The sequence below is a fragment of the Myxocyprinus asiaticus genome, chromosome 9, assembly GCF_019703515.2.
Source record: "Myxocyprinus asiaticus isolate MX2 ecotype Aquarium Trade chromosome 9, UBuf_Myxa_2, whole genome shotgun sequence".
Lineage (NCBI taxonomy): Eukaryota > Metazoa > Chordata > Actinopteri > Cypriniformes > Catostomidae > Myxocyprinus > Myxocyprinus asiaticus.
Genome location: NC_059352.1, coordinates 24,126,203 through 24,150,716, shown reverse-complemented (window position 1 = coordinate 24,150,716; position 24,514 = coordinate 24,126,203). Strand labels below are relative to the sequence as shown.

Genomic DNA, 24,514 nt, shown 5'->3' with positions numbered 1-24,514 from the left:
TTTAATTTAGTTTTGGGTAGTAGCTCAATAGTAAAAACAAATGTTATGATGTAAATTGAATAGGAAATATTTAAGATTCTGCACAATTTCTAGGTCACCAATCTATTAGCAATTTTGTGACATTGACCATTTTAACTGTACAAGAGGACAGATTTCCTTGCTTAACGTAGAAAAATGTAAAACAGAAGAATTTTCACTAAGAAACCATATATAGAAAAAACTATTAATATTCTAATTTACTACATATTTAATGAAAACTCAAAGTGAGACAACACTCGAGTATACTGTATCTTGAGTCTCATGAGTCTGGGTAGGTAGAGTCAGCTGCCCAAAAATGTAAGGTTGTGTATATTTGTTTTTTGAATCTCTGTGGTCAATTTTTTGCAGCAGCCACACTGAAAATAATTATCTATTAAAGTCTTTGGTTTGAACATATGCCATCTCACCAGTACTGATTTCAGATTGATTTATGTTACAGAGGAATTTTTAAATATTGGTTTACACAGAGGATTATGGTAATATGAATTTAAGTATCAACTCCTTTTAAAAGCTACTTGTGGTAGTAGCTATATGCGGTGGTAATATGGTAAAGAAAGGAATATATTTAAAGATAGGTATAATTTATTTTATGCAGGTTTCCTGACTTCAGGATTCTTTATCCACTAATAAAACACTTTAAGATGGATGTAATAGCTTGCAACCTTTAGCCTCAAATGTAAGAGAAAAATGTGTATATGACATTCACATTGCTATAAGACACAACATAATAAGCATGACGTCCTTAAGAAAGAATCGCAAACAAGCCACTCATTTTATAGCCTTTTATAGTATTTCTTACTCTCTCCATTTATACTGGGCATAGATCTTTAATTGTAAATGTGGAACATGAGAAGTATGAGACTTTCTAGAAGACACATTGAACACATAACGACTGGTATATGAAATTGATGATGATAATCTTTGTAAGGCATTGCTGAATACAGAGAGGGCTAGTCTGGGCTGGATCAGGTGAATATGGGCTCAATAGAGTAATTATGTGATCACAGTGGGAGCGGTGCGGCCAGTCTTTTCTTGGAGCTGGGAGATCCTCAAGGCAATGTCCACTAGAGGAGCCAGCATGACCTGTTCATAACATTTGAGAGACATCGTTAATAATGTTAAAGAGCGCAGAATTTATAACCAGTGTTAATATTGTTAATGAAAATAACTTTTTTTTTAAGAAATACATTTAATTTAACAACATAGAATTTTAGTTACATGAAAATGGTAACACAAGACAGCCACAAGAAATGGAGCGCAGTTTTAAATGATATCAGTTAACACTAAAATCCTAAAATCAGGGCTTTACAGTGCAAGCATTTTACTTGCATTTGCAAATGAAAATACTGCGTGCGAATGTGAAAAATTATTTGGGGGCACTGGTGCGAGTGACAGCTGATCTAACACCTGAACTTATATTGTAGCCTATATCAGAATAAAAACTCCCTAATGCATCAAACCTCATATGCAAAATACTTTTAAATAGTGGTGTGCAAGTTACTTTTGCATTAAGTGTGTTGTTTTCTCAATCTTCCATGGCTGTATAGGCAGATATACCACGTAAAGATGATTTAAGTGGAGTTTCTTGCTTATTTATATCAAAATGACAGAGTTTTGAATTATAACAGATAGATGGATGTCTTAAAAACATGCCGCTCATCTCAAGATTCTGAGAAAAACAGCAAGATGCGGCGCAATGGTCATTTAGTGCAGGTTTTCATAGAAAAACAATAATAAAAAAATAAAAACACGTTTAATAAAATTGTGAGGTAGTTAATGTTCACGTGGCGTGCCATAAAAAATATATCGTTAACATTTTAACTTTTATGAATAACATTAACATTAATCTTTATTGCATTATACTTAGAGATAGTTACAACTAAAAATACATTTAAATAGATATGAATGTCATGAAAGTTTGATTTAATAATTTAGTGCAAGTGTTGTATGAACAACTAAGTTCAACTGAGTTACCAATAAATTGATAGTTACTGACAAATGGAAGCATAAATGTCATCAATATATTTTTTGTTTATTAGATGCACATAAAGGTGATCAGTCAGGACTGATGTTGTTTGGTGCTGCCTGTAAGGTTAACTAAAAAAATAACTTGGAAAAAGGTTTATCAAAGGTGTCCTTAGTAATGTATCAAGCATCTTTTGTTTTTTAATTATGTAGAAATTCTTTAATAGTAACACATAAATGTCTTTAAATATAACTGACCTCTGACTGTGCACCTACATTTTTGACTGTGCCCCAACATTTTTCACTTAAAGGCTCTTAAACAAAAATGCTAGCGTAGAGTCCTGCCTAAAATACTAAAACTAAAAACTAAATATACTGAAAAACACAAACTAAACTAAAAGTCATAGTGAAATCTAAACTTAATTTGAAAGGGCAAATAAAAATAAAAAAGTACAAATACAAACTAAATAAAAAAAAAAAATACTAAAAAAAATAAAAATCATTTAAAATGAAAATAAAAACTGAAAAACTAAAATTACAAAACTGAAATTAAAATATATTTAAATGACTCAAAATGAACATAATAATTTTGTTATATTTAGTTTTGATACCCATGAAAATGCCACAAATTACAACAATGACACAGAGTCCTGAAAAATTTTATGTTTTCATTTAAACGTTTTTGAAACTCCAAAATACAAAATACAGAAAAATACAACCTTAATTTAGCCAAAATGAAAATGTATGATGTAATGTTTCTTTCCTTATTAATATTAATATGAATTACTTTTTAAGGCCTGGAAAACTGTAAAAAAAAAAAAAAAAGTCATAACTATTTTAGAGCATAAGTATCCTTGTGACAGTACATGTGGTGGGAAAGCAAATATTTTGAGAAATTGTATAAATGCAAGTCATCCACACAAAGGACAAATCTTGACCAATAATTTTACCTGTGGGTCCTGATAGATTTTCTTGGGATCCTTCTCATAGCTATCAATGTAAAGTCTGATGGTTGCCCCAGCACTGCCTGTCCCACTGAGACGGAATATGATACGTGAGCCATCAGAGAAGATGACCCTCAAACCCTGAAAAATATGAAGAGAGGAAACAGGAATGATGAACAACATCCCGTTTCCTTTCAAGTCGGTAACTTCCACGCTGCGTTAGTAGCTGATGCTGTGGGAGCTCCTCCTAGGGGCGGTGACCTTGAAACCCTATACCAACAGTCACCAATTAGCGGACCGCCGTCCGAGTCCAGACCCTTGCTTGGTTCCATCCGGACCACGAGATAATGACAATGGTTGTCCTATCTTAACGTTTCTACAGTTTTAGTGAGCAGTGCGTCAAAACAGAGCTATACACACCACAAGCACTCAAGGGCGATCAGCGCTATATCGTCTTTTTCTCAAGCGCCAAACATGCTTCATTCCCTACTCCGTGTGTGTTGCCTCTCTCCCTTGCGTTATAGACGAGGCATCGTTTAAAGCCTGATTAGGCTACACAGAGTTCCAGGCGTGGTTATTTTAACAACAGCAGCAGAGATACAGTGAGCAACAATGTAGATGGAGACTGGCATCTTTCAGTCAAAAGTAGTCCTATGTCCCATACATAGGTATTGGAATGTAAATATAATTTAAATAATAAATATTCCATATGTAAAAATATTCAAACACAAAAACTGGACTGCTGTCACCCAGCTTGAAAATAAATGTTATCTTGTAATATTAATATGCAAATGCCCTCGACTAATGAACTCTATGAAATATATTAGCCTAAACTTTTGGAAGAAAAGATCCCTCACACCCCACTGCTTTGGCATTGTCTCTGGGCCAGTGTCCTCATCTCTGCTTTGATGAAACAATTTTGACTGTTTAAATTTACTATTGCTGCCAATGTGGAAAGTTATAATAACTACCCCCCAAAAAAACCCACAACATTTCAAAGCCATACTGACTACTAACACCATGCAAGTTATTATTTTCCAGATCTTTGCTGGGAAGGAAATGCAGAGACTGGACCTCTTGAAACTTTAATTGAATACCCCTGCCCTATACCATCATGCCAATTTAACTGGTTGGTGGAGCTTGGCGAGAGCGATATAAGCCAGAGCCCGACACACCATCAGAAATGTCCTCTTTCAGGGTTGTGTAGACATCTCTCTGGAATCCTAAACCAACACTTACCTGTTCTTATCCGCACTAGTTTAGCAAGAGGAGCTCTATTCTTCTCAAATCAAAATCACTTTTATTGTCACACAGCCATATACACAAGTGCAATGGTGTGTGAAATTCTTGGGTACAGTTCCGATCAACATAGCAGTCGTGACAGTGATGAGACATATACCAATTTACAATAACATCAAAATAACGCAGCACAATTTAAAGTCTAATATACACAATATACAAATAATAACATACACTGTACAGTATAAAATACACATTATTCAATAAAAAAAAAAGTATATACAGTAGTATATATAGAATGTACAGTAGGTTGTATTGTACTGTATTGACATTCAGGCTGTCGGTTGATAGTAAGTTGTTAAGAGAGAATATAATATAATAATAATATAATTTATGACAGTCCGGTGTGAGATATAAGAGTAAGAGTAATAAAGTGCAGTGCTGATGTATTTTGATCGTGGGAGATCAAGAGTTCAAAAGTCTGATTGCTTGGGGGAAGAAGCTATCATGGAGTCGGCTGGTGCGGGTCCTGATGCTGCGATACCGCCTGCCTGATGGTAGCAGTGAGAACAGCCCATGGCCTGGGTGGCTGGAGTCTCTGATGATCCTCCGAGCTTTTTTCACACACCGCCTGGTATATATGTCCTGGAGTGAGGGAAGCTCACCTCCGATGATGTGTCTGGCAGTTCGCACCACCCTTTGCAGTGCTTTGCAGTTGTGGGCGGTGCTATTGCCGTACCAGGTGGAGATGCAGCCAGTCAGGATGCTCTCTACAGTGCTGGTGTAGAACCGTGTGAGGATGTAGCGGTTCATTCCAAACTTCCTCAGCCGTCTCAGGAAGAAGAGGCGCTGATGAGCCTTCTTCAAAACAACTTCAGTGTGGATGGACCATGTGAGTTCCTCAGTGATGTGGACACCCAGGAACTTGAAGCTGCTGACTCTCTCCACTGGTGCTCCATTGATGGTGATGGGACTGTGTTCTCTGTCTTTTCTTTTGAAGTCCACCACAAGCTCCTTTGTCTTACTGACGTTGAGAGAGAGGTTGTGCTCCTGACATCAGCATGTCAGAGTGTGCACCTCCTCTCTCTAGGCCGTTTCATCATTGTCAGTGATCAGACCTACCACCGTCGTGTCATCAGCAAACTTGATGGCATTGGAGCTATGTGTTGCCACACAGTCATGTGTGTACAAGGAATACAAGAGTGGGCTGAGAACACAGCTCTGCGGGGCTCCAGTGTTGAGGGTCAGTGATGAGGAGATGTTGCTGCCTATTCTAACCACCTGGCGTCTGCTTGACAGGAAGTCCAGGATCCAGCTGCACAGTGAGCTGTTTAAGCCCAGAGCCTGGATTTTCTCATCTAGCTTGGAGGGCACTATGGTGTTGAATGCTGAGCTGTAGTGTAGAGAGCAGTGTATATTGTAGATGCAATGGCATCATCAGTGGAGCGGTTGTTGCGGTAAGCAAACTGCAATGGGTCTAGAGAGAGAGGCAGCACAGAGCAGATGTAATCTCTGATTAGTCTCTCAAAGCATTTGCTGATGATGGGGGTCAGAGCAAAAGGACGCTAGTCATTTAAGCAAGTTATTTTTGATTGCTTTGGAACAGCCACAATGGTGGATGTTTTAAAGCATGTGGGGACTACAGACAAAGAGAGGAAAAGGTTGAAAATGTCCGTAAAAACGCCAGCCAGCTGGTTCGCGCACGCTCCGATGACGTGGCCCGGAATGCCGTCTGGGCCCGTGGCTTTGCAGATATTCACCCGTCAGAAGGATCGGGTTACATCCGCTACAGAGACGGAGGGTGAACTAACCTCTGTAGCTTCGGCCGCGAGAGCTCTCTCCACAAGGGCAGTGTTATATCCCTCAAAACGAGCATAAGTATTTAGCTCATCCGGGAGAGAGGCAGCGGTGTTCATGGCAGAGTTTTTATTCCCTTTAAAGTCCGTGATGATGTTAATTCCCTGCCACATGCTTCTAGTGTTGGTGGTGTTAAACTGTCCTTCAATCTTGTTCCTGTACTGGCGTTTTGCTGTTCTGATAGTTTTTCGGAGGGCATAACTGGCTTGTTTATGCTCCTCTGCGTTCCCGGAATTGAAAGTGGAGGTCCACACATTAAGTGCCGTGCGAACATCGCTATTTATCCATGGCTTCTGGTTCGGATAGATCCGTGTTGTTCTGGTCGGAACGACGTCCTCCACGCACTTTCTGATGAAACATTACGCTATCAGTCCGTGTGATCAAAACAGTCCTGTAGCATAGAGTCTGATTGGTCCAACCAGCACTGGATCGCTCTGAGGGTGGGTGCTTCCTGTTTCAGTTTCTACCTGTAAGCGGGCAGAAGCAGAATGGAAGAATGGTCCAATTTGCCAAATGGTGGGCGGGGGAGGGATTTGTAGCCATCCCGGAAGGGAGAGTAGCAATGGTCCAAAACCCGGTCCCCTCGTGTGTTGAAACTAATGTGCTGGTGGTATTTTGGTGCGACTGATTTGAAACTGGCTTTATTAAATCCCCGGTCACAATGAACGCGGCCTCAGGGTGCACGGTTTCCTGCTCACTTCACTGCTCACTTATACTCCCATACAGTTCCTTGAGTGTGTCGGCTTGTGGCGGGATGTACACAGCAGTGATAATGACCGCTGTGAATTCCCTCGGTAGCCAGAATGGTCGACACAGAAGCATAAGAAATTCCAGATAAGGCAAGCAGAAAGACTTGATAGAATGTACGTTCCTCTGATCACACCAGGATTTGTTGATCATAAAACATACACCACCACCTCTGCTTTTACCTGAGAGGTCTTTCACTCTGTCCGCTCGGTGCACGGAGAACCCCGCGGGTTCAATGGCTGAGTCTGGAATCTCCGCAGACATCCAAGTTTCCATAAGGCAGATAATGGAGCAGTCCATCGTCTCTCATTGGAAAGAGATCCGCGCTTTCAGCTTGTAGAGCTTGTTATCCAGAGACTGAACATTTGCCAGTAGAATACTGGGTAGCGGGGGTTGATTTGCGCGGCGTCTTACTCTGATGAGAACGCCGGCTCCGTTTCCCTTTTTCCTCCTGCGTTTCCGCGTCCGGACTGCCCAGACAAAGGGCTCCGCTTGCGTGTTTGTAAACAGCGGGTCGGCATTGAGGAATTTGAAGTCCGGTTTACGGTGTGAAATTGCTGATCCAATGTCCAAAAGTATTTGTCTGTTGTAGACAATAAGGCAGACAACATCCAAGACAAAAAACATAAGAATTGTGAACAAAAACAAAACATTAACATGTTGTGTCGGAGCTCGCAACGCAGCAGCCATACTCGCCGCCATGTGTGCTCCAGGAAAAAAAGCATACCCTTTAAACACTTCTGTGTTATTGTATTGTTTGCATGGTGTCTTTTCTTTCAGGAAAAGAAACTAAGAGGCATAAATGCGAATTTTTTTTTTTTTAAACAAAGTGTTATATCCCTCAGTCTGACGGGCATGAGCACTGTTTTCTAAACAGTGCTTGTTGAGACTAATTGTGTTTGCTGTAAGCACATAAAATTCATGAAGCTTGGCTCAAGCGGCTCGCTTTCGTTATGAAAGCCAAAGCCGCTCCCCTTTCCTCCCGCTAACGCTCTTCTACGGCTCCCGAGGGTCTGTATGAGTGAGACACAAGAGGATGGGATATAGAGCACAGAGATTTTAAAAGGGTTTTAATGCGTTCAGTCCATTCTCCTACATTTGACAAGGTTCAAGCTAGGGAGAACCTCACCATTAATTCAGTACCAGCGAGCGCTGGGCTAAATGGCCACTGCAGCCACCACTACCCCACTAGGCTTGCTACAGAGGAGACCTCTCCAGTGTTGGCTCAACTCCAGGGTCCCTCACAGTCACCTTCGCCTCAGTGACGCGTTGCTGTTTAGCCATGCTAGCTATTTGGAGGAGAGCCGAGTTTTATCGGAAAAGTGTGCCACTCACAAAGATGGTCAGACGCAAAGTTGTCACAATGGACACGTCCAACACAGACTGGGGAGCCCTGTGCGACGGATATCTGGCGTTTGGCACATGGAAGGTGCACAAACTGTGTGGCCCATAAACTGCCAGGAACGGCTTGCAGTCCTCTTGGCTCTGAGAGCCTTTAGTTTCACGTTCTCATTCGTACGGACAGCACTGCAGTTGTGGCGTACATAAATCACCAAGGAGGATGGTCCCAATGTCAAAACTAGCAAGCCAAATTTTCCTCTGGAGCGAGTCTTGTCTCATATCGGTACATGCAATGCCCTTCCCCGGCCACTTGAACAGCAGAGCAAATTTACTCTGGGGAATGGAGGCTCCATCCTCAGACAGACAGGATTTGGGAGGTATTCGAGGAAGCTGAGGTGGATCGGTTTGCCTCCCTGGAGACAAAACATTGTTGCCTCTAGTTATCTATGACAAAATCTCCACGAGGCTTGGACGCCTTAGTTAACAGTTGGCCAAAGAAACATGAATATGCGTTTTTCCCATCCACTTGCAACACCAAGTATTGTGCAAGATATGGGAAGACAAGGAAACAGTTATACTAATTCTGCCGAAATGTCCCAAAAGCCACTGGATCCCGGAGGTGGTAGAGCTGTGGACGCTCCCCCATAGGAAATTCCTTGAGGACGGACATTCTCTGGCGAGTACATTTTTGCGTGGTGCAAGATGGTTGAGACCCTCTCGCCACGCTACCATCCCGGTCTGGGACCTAGTGCTAGTATTAAATGCGCTTACGGGTTACCCGTTTGAGCCACTAGAGGCAGTAAGTTTACATATACTCTCTTTGAAGACTGTTCTGGCAATCCCCTTTAGGGCACAGGTTGTTACCCTGCATGTGTTCTCATCTCCTTTGAGATAGACGAGGCTAAGAGACTCCACATGCTCTGCCCTGTGCATTGCACATGTACATTGATCGAAAGAGTAAATTCAGGGTGTCTAAAATCTTTGTTTGCTTTGGAGGCTGTTTTCAGTGTTTGGCCATTTCAAAGCAAAGAATTTTCCACTGGGTTGCAGATGCCATTGTGCTCACTTATGATTCCCAAGGCATGAAGTGTCCCATCGGTATTAAGGCATATTCCACCAGGAGTATGGCCTCCTCCAGGGCATTGGAAAAGGGCATGTCACTAGAAGACATACTGTATGTCTGGCTGCAAGTTGGGCTTCCCCTAACACCTTTTCCAGGTTTTATAACCTGCATGTCTCTTGCAAGATTGTCAATGAGGAAGAGGGTTCATTATCCAATGATCTCTGACCAGATGGTTAATGTCGTTGTATTGAGTCATTGAGTTGTATTTAGATCAGAAGCAGTGTTCTCTCTATTCCCACTGGTGTGAATGAGAGCAATGTTTCACTAACCTGTTGGCTAGTGTCATTGTACCAAAGCCTAAGTATGAAAGCAATGACACAAGCAAAAAGGTGTAGTGCCAAGCACCACCAGCCAATCAAAAATTCCATGAAATTAAGACTGGTGTCTAGACTAAAAGTTGCAGAGTAAAACAAAGCACCTTATATGAAATATTTCAAACACAATAAAGATGTTGATGATGAGTATTTGATTTCATCAGATTTAAAATGCACTGGCATACTGAGATGCAGATATTTTTGGTTAGTTTTTATGTATTGAAGGAACTACACTGTGTGCACAATTATTAGTCAAGTGAGTATTCTGATCTTATCATTATTTCCATGCACATTTTCCAACTCCAAACAAAATAAACTTGAATGCTTATTGGATTCAATCATTTTCAGGTGATATATATTTGTGTAATGAGGGAGGGTTGTGGCAAAAGTGATTAACACCTTACATCAAGGTGTGCATAATTATTAGGCAGCTTCATTTCCTCAGGTAAAATGGGCCAAAAGAGATTTAACTGACACTGAAAAGTCAAATTTTAAAAATGCCTTTCAGACAGATGCAAAACTCTTGAAATAGCTAAACTATTGAAGCGTGACCACTGGACAATCAAACGCTTTTGGCGAATACTGGGGCGCAAAAACGCATGGAGAAAAGGCAAATTAAACGAAGCTACCAGGAACCCATTAACCCTCCAGTGCCACCATATTCCAGAACTGCAACCTACCTGGAGTGTCCAGAAGTACATGGTCAGGTGCTCAAAGACATGGCCAAGGTCAAGAAGGCTGAAACACGACCACAACTGGATAAGATTCACAAGTTGAAGTGTCAAGATTGGGCAAAGAAATACCTGAAGACAGATTTTTCAAAGGTTATATGGACAGATGAAATGAGTGACTCTTGATGGACCAGATGGATGGGACCATGGCTGGATCACTAAATGGACACAGGGAACCACTTCGAGTCAGGCGCCAGCAAGGTGGAGGAGGGGTACTGGTATGGGCTGCTATCATTAGGGATGAGGTAGCTGGACCTTTTCGAGTTGAAGATGGACTGAAACTCAACACCCAAACATACTGCCAGTTTCTGGAAAGTACTTTCTTCAAGCAGTGGTACAGGAACAAGTCCTCAGCATTCAAGAAGGCCATGATCTTTATGCAGGACAATGCTCCAACACATGCATCCAAGTACTCCACTGCTTGGCTAGCCAACAAGGGCCTCAAAGATGCCCAAATAACGACTTGGCCCCCTTCCTCACCTGACTTGAATCCTATTGAGAACTCGTGGGCCCTTCTCAAATGCGAGATTTACAGTGAGGGAAGACAATACACCTCTTTGAACAACATTTGGGAGGCTGTGGTTGCTGCTTCAGCAAAAGTTGATCGTGAACAGATCAAGAAACTGACAGACTGCATGGATGGAAGGCTCATGGCAGTTATTGAAAAGAAGGGTGGCTGTATTGGTCACTGAATATTTTTAAAAGGCCAAAAATTTTATTTAATTGTCATTTTGTGTTACTTATTTGTTGCACATACTCTAAAATTTGAGAATAAACAATTGAGTTTGGAGAAATAATTTTTGTAATTTAGTTGCCTAATAATTGTGCACACATATATTCCCCTGAGAAAGACTAAACTCACTTTTCCTTTGTTAAACATTCAGGTTTGAGGTTTAATAACATTTTGGATTGACTGAGAGCATTGTGTTTGTTCAACAATAAAATGAATCCAGAGTAATACAATTTGCCTAATAATTGCGCACGCAGTGTATATGGAGAAAAGTCAACAATAAACTGTTCTCTGGCAGAGGAGAAAAAGCTATTTCAAATGGATACCTTCAGTACCAGTGGACCTATCACAGAAGATGAAGCATTTCAGGTCTAATTCTTATTATTTTGTCTTGTATTCATGACTCACCTGTCCTTTTGATACGCTGCTATCCACAGGGTCTGTGTACTCAAAATTATCTGCCTTCTCCACTTCATATATTTTATCCCCAGAGGAGAACTTCTGCCCTAAAAAGGCCTTATCAGACATAGTTGTCTGTAAGTCTGCAATCATCCTATTTGCAGCATCAGAGTCCACCTCTTCATAGTCATACCTAAAACATAATATAGTTTAGGATTAACTCATCTGTACAATTCTGAAAGAGAACCCAAGAGCAGGTGTTTTTTTTACAAGCCTACCAATAGAAGGCAGTCAAGCTACAGAGATCAACAGAGATGACATATGGACATTGTCTATATTTGTGTATTAATTTATTTCACTTACCTTGTGAAGAAGTTCCTTCCAAATTTCTGCCAATGGTCTTTAATGATCTCCTCTACGCTCTGTTTGCGAGAGGCCAAGATTGAAAGCCAAGCAAGCACTGCCCAAAGGCCATCTTTCTCCCGGATGTGATCAGAACCTACCCCAAAACAGCACTTTAAGGCAATGAAAGCCTTTTGGATATATTCATGTGTAAAAACATTCATATAGTAATACGAGCAGACATATTTACTTTCTTAAAATAGTCAGAGGTTAAATCAAAATTATTTTGCCTGAACGGTTTATATAAAAAGTTACAATTATATAATGCACTTTATTTACCTGATCTAACAAACACCTTCTACTCATTTTAATACTTAAAAAGAAAGCTTTAACTCAAAACTTTTAAAGCAGCTTACTAGCTAGTTTAAAATCTATTTTTTAGCCAGCAGCTCCATAGGTACTTACCAGTACCAAAGCTTTCTTCACCACAGAGGGATAACTTGCCAGCATCCATCAAGTTTCCAAAGAATTTCCAGCCTGTGGGTGTCTCATAAAGTGGTATCTTCAAAGCTTTGGCCACACTGTAAAGCAAAAACAAATAATATCACGCCAATATTTGTTTCTGCATCCCAGTCACTAATATTTGTATTTGTTGATATACTTTTAATATAACAGACATTTTTATCCAAAGCAATTTACAATAGTTGTACAACACCTAAAACAGATTGCAAATTATAACTGTTCTTACAGCTATATCAAAAAATGTAAGCATGCTTAGATGGTTATACTTGTCCAAAGCCCCACTGGTGGGCATACTGCGAGCCAGTCCCTTCACACCAGTCTTCTGGAAATAAGGGATGCATGTAATGTTGGCACCGATGACGGCCACAGAGTCTGAGGGGTTAACAAAGAACCCATGCTTACCCAGAACCATGTTACGATCCTGTATGAGAACAAAAAGACAAGACACACAGGTATGATGAGGCAGTTTCTGCTTTACTTGAGAGTAATTTACAGTGCATCCGTAAAGTACTCACAGCGCTTCACTTTTTCCACATTTTATGTTACAGCCTTATTCCAAAATGGATTAAATTCATTATTTTCCTCAATTCTACAAACAATACCCCATAATGACAACGTGAAAGAAGTTTGTTTGAAATATTTGCAAATTTATTAAAAATAAAAAGAGAAAATAAAAATAAATAAAAATGTACATAAGTATTCACAGCCTTTGCTCAATACTTTGTTGAAACACCTTTGGCACCAATTACAGCCTCAAGTCTTTTTGAGTATGATGCTACAAGCTTGGCACACCTATTTTTGGGCAGTTTCTCCCATTCTTCTTTGCAGGACCTCTCAAGCTCCATCAGGTTGGATGGGGAGCGTCGGTGCACAGCCATTTTCAGATCTCTCCAGAGATGTTCAATCGGGTTCAAGTCTGGGCTCTGGCTGGGCCACTCAAGGACATTCACAGAGTTGTCCCGTAGCCACTCCTTTGTTATTTTGGCTGTGTGCTTAGGGTCGTTGTCCTGTTGGAAGATGAACCTTCGCCCCAGTCTGAGGTCCAGAGCACTCTGGAGCAGGTTTTCATCAAGGATGTCTCTGTACATTGCTGCATTCATCTTTCCCTCAGTCCTGACTAGTCTCCCAGTTCCTGCCGCTGCAAAACATCCCCACAGCATGATGCTGCCACCACCATGCTTCACTGTAGGGATGGTATTGGCTAGGTGATAAGCGGTGCCTGGTTTCCTCCAGACATGACGCTTGCCATTCAGGCCAAAGAGTTCAATCTTTGTTTCTCATGGTCTGAGAGTCCTTCAGGTGCCTTTTGGCAAACTCCAGGCGGGCTGTCATGTGCCTTTTACTGAGGAGTGCCTTCCATCTGGCCACTCTACCATACAGGCCTGATTGGTGGAGTGCTGCAGAAATGGTTGTTCTTCTGGAAGGTTCTCCTCTCTCCACAGAGAAACGCTGGAGCTCTGTCAGAGTGACCATTGGGTTCTTGGTCACCTCCCTGACTAAGGTCCTTCTCCCCGATTGCTCAGTTTGGCCAGACGGCCAGCTCTAGGAAGAGTCCTGGTGGTTCCAAACTTCTTCCATTTACAGATGATGGAGGCCACTGTGCTCATTGGGACCTTCAATGCTGCAGACATTTTTCTGTACCCTTCCCCAGATCTGTGCCTCGATACAATCCTGTCTCGGCGGTCTACAGACCTTCGGACTTCATGGCTTGGTTTGTGCTCTGACATGCACTGTTAACTGTGGGACCTTATAATAGACAGGTGTGTGCCTTTCCAAATCATGTCCAATCAACTGAATTTACCACAGGTGGTCTCCAATCAAGTTGCAGAAACATCTCAAGGATGATCAGTGGAAACAGGATGCACCTGAGCTCAATTTTGAGTGTCACGGCAAAGGCTGTGAATACTTATGTACATGTGATTTTTGTTTTTTATTTGTAAGACTTCAAACAAACTTCTTTCACGTTGTCATTATGGGGTATTGTTTGTAGAATTTTGAGGAAAATAATGAATTTAATCAATTTTGGAATAAGGCTGTAACATAACAAAATGTGGAAAAAGTGAAGCGCTGTGAATACTTTCCGGATGCACTGTATGATTGATTCATCATAGAAACTGAACAGAATGTCAACATTTCAATTGAAATATTTAAACATTTAAAAAAGCTTGGCTAAAATACAATCCAAAACAACTACTTCATTAAATCTATATGGGATGCCAATTATTGATTTTAGAACTTTAAAACTTACACCATCACCATCAAATGCTGCTCCAAAATCATATTCTCCTGCCTTCATAGTGTTGACCAGGTCAGCAGCATATGTTAAGTTAGGGTCAGGATGGTGACCCCCAAAGTCCTCAGAGGGGACACAGTTAACAGCAGAGTTAGCAGGGGAACCCAGCTCCTCACACACAATCTTCTTTACATAAGGACCCACCACTAGTTAATAAAGAGTACAAACAAATGTTTCAGACAATAATTTTTAACAACCCAGTGACATTACATGACATAAGGTCCATCCACTATAATCATATCTGTCATTACTGCATAACTGAATTAGGGAAAAAAAAGAGCTTACCAAGTGAAATACTATAAAACATTTTAATTGCTCATTTTTATCAAATAAAAGAAAAACTCTGAAGAACTGGCTGAGACTTGATTGATTGATTGATTGATTGATTGAACTTCATTATCCACAAATGTGGAAATTTTCCTTTGGCTTCCCACAAGAAAGAAAAAGTAGTACACATACACAAGTAGGATACTGACAATAATCATACAACAATATTAAAATACAAGCACCTAAAAAAATAAAAATAAACCTGAGGAGAAAAAGTGATTTCCAACCTTGGAAAAATAAGCCTTTGGACAATGTCAGTGGAAACACTACAAAATCAGGGCCGAAGTTGGAACTAATGTGATTTTTTATTTTTTAGGCTTGTGTAAACTGATACATAGATGAGCAGCAAAATGCATCTTGTGTCAGAGGATCTCAAAATACATATTAAGGCCTATTCAAACACCTAGAGTCTACACTGAACATCTTGAAATATCTGCAGGAGATGTTTAGAACTGTCAAAGTTTTGTGAGGGGAAGAAGCGAGAGAATGCAGATACAAATACAGAACTTTAATTGTCAACAAAAGAAGACACAATGATGAAGGAAAATATTCAAAGATGGTAACAAAACTCTACAGCTGTATGCTGGCTAACCACACACTACATACAAACAAGAACTGAACACAGGAACAAAGAACAAAGAACAAGAGGGTATATATACACACATGGGCTAACAAGAAGATGGGGAACACCTGGGATACAATCAGGAGGGAAACCAGGAAAACAGACATGACAATGATTACAAAACACTTTCAAAATAAGAGTCCTTGGGGGAAAACGTAAGAATCACGTGACAAGGACAATGCAGTCAGCCAATGACATTTCAGTTGCATTCATGGCCAGTGGATACAAACATAACCTAATGCTTATTCAAGGAAATGCAATCCTCACCTCCATGCATTGCATCTAGTCGTACGTTGATGTGATTGGGTCCTGAGAGTAATTCTTTCAGAGCAGCAAAATCAAAGATATCTCTTAACATCTCTGCATAGGATTCCACTGAGTCCACAATTTCCACTACAAAAGAAAAAAAAAAAAAAATCACTGTTAACAACGAAGTAGACAGTATACTATAATTGAAACAACTGTGTGTGTGTGTGTGCATGTGTGTATATATATATATATATATATATGGCAAATTATCGACTCAGATATGTTACCGGTAAAGGGCTTGAACGTGTCAACCTCAAAGGTTTGTTTCCCAATGGTGGAGATGTCCACCTTGAGTTCAGGGCAGATGTGGTACTCCTGGAGGCTCTTGCTGATCTGAAAGATTTTGTCTGTGATGCCCTCTGGTGCAGGACCTGGGAGATACACAGATAAATTAAATTTATGGCCGTGTGTGGCTTTGCCATGCCATCAAATGGAAGTAGGTTTACATTTTTTTTTCTTCAGTTTGTGTGTTCCCTGGGAATTAAACTCAAATTATTTCACATCTTACTCAACTGAAAGGGATGGTTCACACTAAAATGAAAATTCCGTCATCATTTACTCACCCTTATGTTGCTTCAAAACCATATGACTTTCTTTCTACCATGAAACACAAAAGGAGATCATTCATCTTTCATTGTATCTTTTTTTCCATACAATTAAAGTGAATGGTGACTGAGCTTGTCAGTCCCCAACATTCTGCCTTACATCTCTTTTTGCGTTTCACAGAAGAAAGTCATGATGGCTTGGAATAGGGCTGGGCAATTTTTGTGATTAATTTGAATTTACTTTTTGACAGTTTTTTTATCAAGGAATCGATTTTATGATTTTATGCAAAATTTTGCATAAACACCATAGTTAGATACATTGTCAATCCATTAAATGCTAAATAAAAAAAAAAGAGAAAAAAAACATAACTGGCCTCGGCGCTCAGCGCATGTTAATGAATGGTCTCTTTCTTTTCTTTAAATACCCATTTACCCTGGATAATTATATTTTAATTAATCTTACATTTACACCATGTTGACAGTTTCCTATGTGGTGCAGTTTTTTTTTGTTTTTGTTTTTTTTTGCATTTTTCTTGCACACCTATAATAAAAAGTACATTGATTTCTCTAACCAGGTTGCCTTGCATTCCAATAAAGAACATGCTATTTTAATCATGTTGGAGTTTGTCACGGGCCTCAGAGGCACACCCACTGACCGCCCACAGTCCGTTCTCTAACACTCTGATGCATATAGCACACAAACTGGAAAATGCTTTTTCGATAAACTCAGCGCAAATCTGATTGGCTGGTTCGATGGAACTTTTGCGACTAGATGCACACAGGACATTTGCTGTCTTCAAGTGCACTTGGGAGGCTCGTACCTCCAAGCTGGGCATTCATTTCAACGACATGTCACGCATTCAAGTGGGAAACAATATACGGAAGAAGCCAAACTTAATCAATTACGAAATGAACAAGGGCAAAAGCAATTTATTCTGTTGTACCAGTGAATAAACATTAGTGATAAACCTGCACCACTTATAAACAACATATGATTTATTAATGCATGGTATCGAACATATTAATAATTAATTTGCTTAAAACAAACTGCGAAGGACGAGTCATTAGTTGACTGTCATATAAAACAAATTAATATTATTGAAATAAATGACAGAAGTTGAAATAATTTTGCAAAATAATTACTTCCTATCATCTTTCATGTTGACACGCCCCTTCCAACGTCCCAACTCGGAAACTAATGTATCATCTAGAATTCAGAGTTTCCCATTCGTTATTATGACTGCGGGGTCAGTTATGTGCTCGGAACTCATAATTACGATATGTCCGACTCCAGTTGAAGGGCACAATTTTATCAGTCAGCCTGGAAGCAGAGTTGTGTTCACAAGGTTCCGTGTTGATAGAATAAGCACTTGAGGATGAAATAATCACAGAATTTGCCCAAGTTTGACAGGTTAGTGGTCTTTTAAAGATAATCAGAGTTTTGTTTGGGGCACGTAGCAGAAAGTGAAGGAGATATCCATGAGCAGAACTGCATTTTCTGCTTTGCTTAGTTATGTCTATGAAATTCTCTATAATGAGGTTTTCTTTGCTGTACTTAGACTCTCTTCACATTTTCTGCTATTCTCCCATGTGTTTTCTGTGCAATCGCTCACGGAGAATCGCGCGCTATTATACGAGTAATTTTTTTTCCTATGTCTGTCTTTTATTATGGTATAATACAACTCCGATAACCCCACCCCGAAACACCCCGTAATGTCACTTACCATATCAGTTAGATGGCTTTTCCTTTTTAAATGGCCGGTTCTTGGCCAATTGAAGCTGCTATAGAGCCCAGACCTATGCCGTAGTCATAGGTCTGGTTACGCGAGACTATGTTGGAGTTACTTTTTAGTTAAAGTGCATTTAAAAGTTGAAAAAAATAAATAAATAAATAAAATAATCAAAATGTGAATCGTCCTTAATTTAGAAAAAAATTAGATTTTATTTTTTTGCCATATGAAAACACATTTTGGGCGGCATGAAGGTGAGTAAATGATGACAGAATTAGCATTTTTTGGTGAACTGTCCTTTCAACATTTCACAGTGTAAACATATTATTCACTAACCTCCGCTAGATATGTTGAACTTGATGCCAAAGTCTCCATTGGGGCCACCAGGGTTGTGACTGGCTGTCAGGATGATCCCCCCGATAGCTTTCATTTTACGGATCACACAGGACACAGCAGGTGTTGACATAATCCCATTCTGTCCAATAACCAGCCGGCCAATCTGCGGGATAATTGACAGGAGAAATTACCATTCAACTAACAAAGTTTAAACAAGATCATGATCAGCAAACTAATAAGACTTTTAATCTCCCTAAACCATAAGAGATATGTACTCTCACTAGCTTGTTCATGTCATACAGTTCAATATTTACATAAACTCAACCCTATTGATGTGTCCTTGCTGAACTTGTTGGCTATATGATGCACATACACCAAGAACCATACTGCATCTAAATAATATAGTACATATTAAAGTGGTCATGACATGAGGAATCAAATTTCCCTTGATCTTTTCACATATAAGAAATCATTGTACTATAAATACATACTGTAAATTTCAGAACTTAAAACTTCCTCCTCAATAGAAAAAGAGCATTTATTTAAACCAAGATGCAAAAGCGGCTCGTTTGGAATTCATAGAACTTGAATGACATCACAAGGACCAAATTCATCTGCATATGCAATACCTATTTTTTGTCATTGCACCCTTGGCCCCACCCACTGGTGCTCAGTCAGTCACACAGGTGAAGAGGAGAAGATGGGCCTGTCATGGGAGATTCATCCAAAGTGGACTGACACAGGACACCATCATGTGCCTTTCTGGATTTAAATGTTTTTCTACATAAACGTGCACTAGACAAACGGCTTTGACCATTATCATACATCTCGTGCCGCTTTTAAAAGACGCGATGTCAAGTTATAATTCTAAGAAGGATTCCCCATTGTGTTTCATTCAGCTGCGCTGTCTTGCTGTTTGGAAGGCATCCTGGACCGTTTTTGCACTCATCAGTGCTATTTTTAATTATAAACATCTTTGATCATTTTTATGCATTTCCGGTGATGTGCGCCACATTTTAAGAGGTACAAGTGCAACTTTCAGAAAACGCATCTTATTCTGCTGCTGCCACTGACTGGGAGAAACACATGCAGACACAGTCCTGTGTGTAAACAAACCGGGAAAATGTGAGATGTGAAGATTTCAGTGTGAATTACTTGTGAAACAGTCACAATATGATTCAAGCTTTGCAAAGGAAGTTTTATTAAAAGATGGAGCAGTTAAAATTGGACTAATGGATGAAAAACTGTAAGTAACCAATTTAATTCATGAATATTTCATATGTCATGACTGTTTGATCATTTATGCTGTGCTTGAGTGAACAGTTTGATACATTCAGATGAAATGTGTTGGGTGTAAACCCTGGAATGTAGTTTTAATGTTGTGTGGAGTTGGTTCGGTTTCTTCGGATTGCGTTTCAAATATGCCTGTATTGGAAGGGCTGCATGATGTTAGCCTAGGGCTACTTGATTATGGCAAAAATCATAATCACGATTATTTAGGTAAATATTGAGATCACGATTATTTAACACGATTACTCATTGACTTACATCATGCATTTACTAAACTTTCATTTAAAAAAAAAACTTGTCTTTTTAACAGTGGATTCCCTTGAATTTGAAATGTAAACTGCAATGGGTAGGGGAGGAGGCTAACGTCATATGGCAATTATTTTATGTTATGTATGGTAGTCAGATAAAGGAAAGCCTCCATCGCCAACATTTACAGCAGGGGTGCTCTCACTTCTATGGAATGAGATCTACTTTTTCATCATGTTATTGCAGCAAGCTCTACCATGTACATTATCACAATACCAAAATTTCAGTAGTTTGTAGTGAAATTTGACGATTCTCAATACCAGCTTCAAAACCACAACAAATAATAACACTAACTAATATGTTAATTATGGAGGAATGGTTTCAAGTTCTTAAGTAATTACTCAAGACAAGTAAACAGTCAGTAATAAAATAACAATAAAAAAATTAAAAAATAAACAGCAATGAATAGAAATAAATTAAAAATAATAAACAAAAAATATAAATTAAGAATATTCATTGCTTTTTTTAACAGCTTTAAAAAAAATTAACAGCAGTAGGCTATCAAGTATTCAAGTAAACATTCGGAATGAAATGCAACAAAACTACTACTGCTCTTTACTGTATGACTTTAATACATTAATACTTATTAAAGCTACTAAAGTTATTCAGTCAAGAGCAGAGAGCGTTTTCTTGTTATGGTTTGATTATTATAATGACACACTAGACGGCAGCAGGTCTATTTAGCTTACATTTATACGTACAAGTCTGACATTTTAATACAAATCTGATTTTTTTTTGTAGAACGGTCTGTTTCCGTTCACTTTAGACATCACTCTCTGGTGTTTACATGAATACCTCAACAAGACGGCCATATTGGCAGAATTTTGAAATGTATTTGACCGTTCAGATGTGCATTAGTGTGAGCATTTTCGGAAACAGGCGCATGTTCAGCACACACACATACGCCACCTGTCAATCAAACAGGGCGCAGCTGTTACTAGATCACTAGCGAATTATAAAATGATGTGCTCTGGATTACTTTCAACAGTAGAATAAGAATATTAACTTTCTAATAAGTGACACAGGCCTACGCTATCACAAATACTGCAGATAATTTTTTCGCTATTGATGTTTTAATCAGTCTGATTGTCTGGTTGGGCAAGTAAAATTCTCTTTCACTTGCCCGTTTAAAAATCCACTTGTAAACTGTGACCTAAATGTTTATTGCATGGACAAGCGTTAATGTTGAGCCCTGATTAAATATTGTATGCAGCATTCTCCAATAAAAATTTTTTTTTCTGCAGTATAGCTCCTAAAGTAAATATATGTTGTTTTAAATGAGTTTTAGATATTATTTTGGAAAACAAGCTAAAAAAGACTAATCAAAAATTTGTTTTGTTCCAGTGTATAATAGGCTAAGACTACACTCTCTCACCTTTATGTTCACTTCGATCCATCTTTAACTCACAAAAAAACAAACTTTCTCTTCTAAATAGAGCTGCATATTGCCAATTTTCTTCATGATAAGATATACACAGTGAATGTGACACATATATAATGATTCACTACGTCGCGAGCCATCATGTTATAATCTAGCTGCAGCAAACACGCGTGAGTGACGAGCGTCCCCGCGCCAGAGTGTGCATCAGCCGGGAGAAGATTCACTCTCTTTCCAGGTCACTTCACGCAACTCACAGATGCGGCGCTGACCACCCAGAGAATTATATTCATAACCCACTTCCTTATTATTTGAACTGTTAATAAAGAATGCTTCTTCGATTATCCTGTTTTCATAATCGTTGGAAGCCAAAATCGTAATTGAAAAGAAAATGTGATTAATCGCCCAGCCCTATGTTAGCCAATCGCAAAAGTGGGCATTTACATTGAAGTCTTAAAGGGCCAGGCAGCTTAAAACAGAGCGTTTCAGAAAGAGGGTCAGAGACAGGGTGGAGAATTATTATATATAAATAAATTATGTCTGTTTGGTGCACACACAAAAAAATAAAATAAAAATAAAATAAAAAAGTTTTTCTAAGTGGACCTCAGGGAAGATAATACAATTATTATTATTATTTTATTTATTTATTTATTTTTTTAAAGAGTGTGTCATGACCCCTTTAAAACAAAGGATGAAAAATACAAGTTCAATATTTCAGAAAGAGACGTAAACATTGTGTTCAATAATGCAGATTTTACTCAATAGAGCACTGGTTCCTTTGCAGCAAGTTTGCGTAGAGGAACGTGACCACAGGCACGCCTCCTCCACATCATGGTCTCTGCTGAAAGACTTCCAATGTCAAAGCAAACCAACATTCTTACAAAACACTGTTGCAAGCTTTTACTTCCAACATGAAAATCTTTTTGGTCTCTGCAATACGATGCGAAGGGATATTATGGTGACGTCAGCCCGCAGCGACCCCTGATTTTGGCAGCGCGTGAAATGTCAAAGGTGTCTCAAAACAATCTGATAAGTATGCATGAGGATGGTCCGTAACTGTGACTTAACTGTTTATTGCATGGTCAATACGTTATTATAAGTCACTATAAGAAACCATGTACTGTATGGCAACGCAAATGTTCAGTTTAAGTATATTTTGCAATAAACTTGAATGTGTCATGACTAGATAGAACCACCCTTTCCCATTAAAGGTAATTTCTTCTGCACTAAAATTAGCAGTGAATTTGGCCAACACTAACCCCATTAGCAGCTGCAATCTGGATGATCAGCTCAATAGCGTCTTTCATGAAGAATCGTCCATCTCCGCCGACTACCAGAGTGCCCTCTTGCCTCTGAGCAGGGTCAACGGTGGAAATAATACTCTGGATAAAGTTCTCCGCATAATGCTGATTCTGCTGGAATACGGTCACCCTCTTCCTTAAACCGCTGGTTCCGGGCTTTTGATCGGTGTACGGTTTAGTCTTGATAACCGTAATTTTCACCATGTTGCAGCAGTGGTGTGTTCCTGTCACTACCTGGATGCACAGCGGGATGTGTGTTTATTACCACGTAGCCTTTCTGCTGCTCACCGATTGGCCTTTCACCGCTCAGACAGACACGCCCACATTTAAAGGGACAGTAGCCCTTTGTGATGTCACTGCTCTACAGTCAGCAATGACACAAAATCACCACAAATGTTGTCTAAACTACGTCAGAAGATTACTGTGGACTTCTTTCGTTGTATGGAAAAAAAAGCACATCGGGCATTCTGTTGAAAGTGTGATTATACTTTCTCCTGACATCTATTAGTGCATTACACTGTATCAAAACATTACTCTTGTTTTTTGAGCTTCCTGACCGCCCAACCAATTATCTATAGGGGCTAAAGGCCCCCCGGGGTTAAAAGGCACATTCGATTTTATTTTCTCCCAAAACACTAATAGCAACAAAAACTACCACAGTACATTACTTAACACCTGTTTGTCACCAGGGTTGGGAGGGTTACTTTTAAAATCTATTCCACTACAGATTACAGAATACATACATATATTCCGTTAGATTACTCAATGACAGTAACGTAATCTAAATACGTTTTATTACTTCTGCAGCACTGGCACATTTTTTCACTTTTTATTTATATATATATATATATATATTTTTTTTTTTTTAACTGTAAACGTTAAAAGTTAATAAGTGAAAAAAATCTGTACAGTAAATATAAAAAGCTATACAGTAAGACAAAATACACCTATATTAAAATACATTCTCTGAAAAAAAAAAAAACTAAACATCTTATGCAGTGTTGCTTATAAAACATGGTAAATGTATCTTGTTTTAAGGATTTTTAGACAGTTTTACAGGAAAACAATACAAAAATTCTTATCAAAAATAAGATTTTTGCAGTACATCTTTGCCCAAATTGTAATGGTGTTACTAGAAAACAAAATGATCCTCTACTGTGGATTTTCTTGATAGAACAGGTGCATGTAAAAGGGCTAGAATAGCATTTTAGCTTAGCATAAAGCTAAGTTTTCACATGTCAATTTACACAAGGTTAACTATTTCTGCTGCTCCAAACTTACTTAAAACCCCCACAGAGTATACACAACGAAATCATCTTCTGATCTTATAACATCATATCTACGTTTTCACTCATAACAGTGTGAAAGCACCCTCTTTCTGCTTGTATGAATGTAAAACATAAGAAAGTGTTTCACGGCTGTTCATACACTCATCAGTTCACATCATTTATATGGATGTATTCCAACAAAACAGACTAAAAATGTAATGAAACAAATGACAATAAAATGCAAAGTAACCTCTTCAGTAATCAAAATACTTTTTGAATGTAACTGTATTCGGATGACCAACTATTTAAATTGTAACTGTAGTGGAAAACAGTTACTAATATTTTGTATTTTAAATACGTAATCCTGTTACATGTATTTCGTTACTCCCCAACCCCAGGGGCAGACTGGCCATAGGGAGGACCTGGGACTTTTCCCAGTGGGCCGGACGCGAAACGGGGGAGAAAGGCCGAACCCCCCACTCAACACTACAATGGATGCAGCAGCATATAAAATCA

General features: G+C 39.2%; 1 protein-coding gene across 1 annotated transcript; it reads right to left on the bottom strand.

Annotated features, from left to right (window-relative positions):
* Positions 1–807: 807 nt before the first annotated feature.
* Positions 808–22,988, bottom strand: LOC127446339 (phosphoglucomutase-1-like). The gene is made up of 11 exons (XM_051707197.1): positions 22,689–22,988; positions 18,456–18,618; positions 16,072–16,215; positions 15,803–15,928; positions 14,542–14,732; positions 12,560–12,714; positions 12,237–12,352; positions 11,793–11,928; positions 11,439–11,622; positions 2,955–3,089; positions 808–1,122 (listed from the first exon to the last, which is right to left on the bottom strand). The coding sequence occupies exons 1-11, from the start codon at positions 22,932–22,934 to the stop codon at positions 1,033–1,035; spliced, it is 1,686 nt and encodes a 561-aa protein (XP_051563157.1). The 5' UTR covers positions 22,935–22,988; the 3' UTR covers positions 808–1,032.
* Between the last annotated feature and the right edge of the window lie 1,526 nt (positions 22,989–24,514).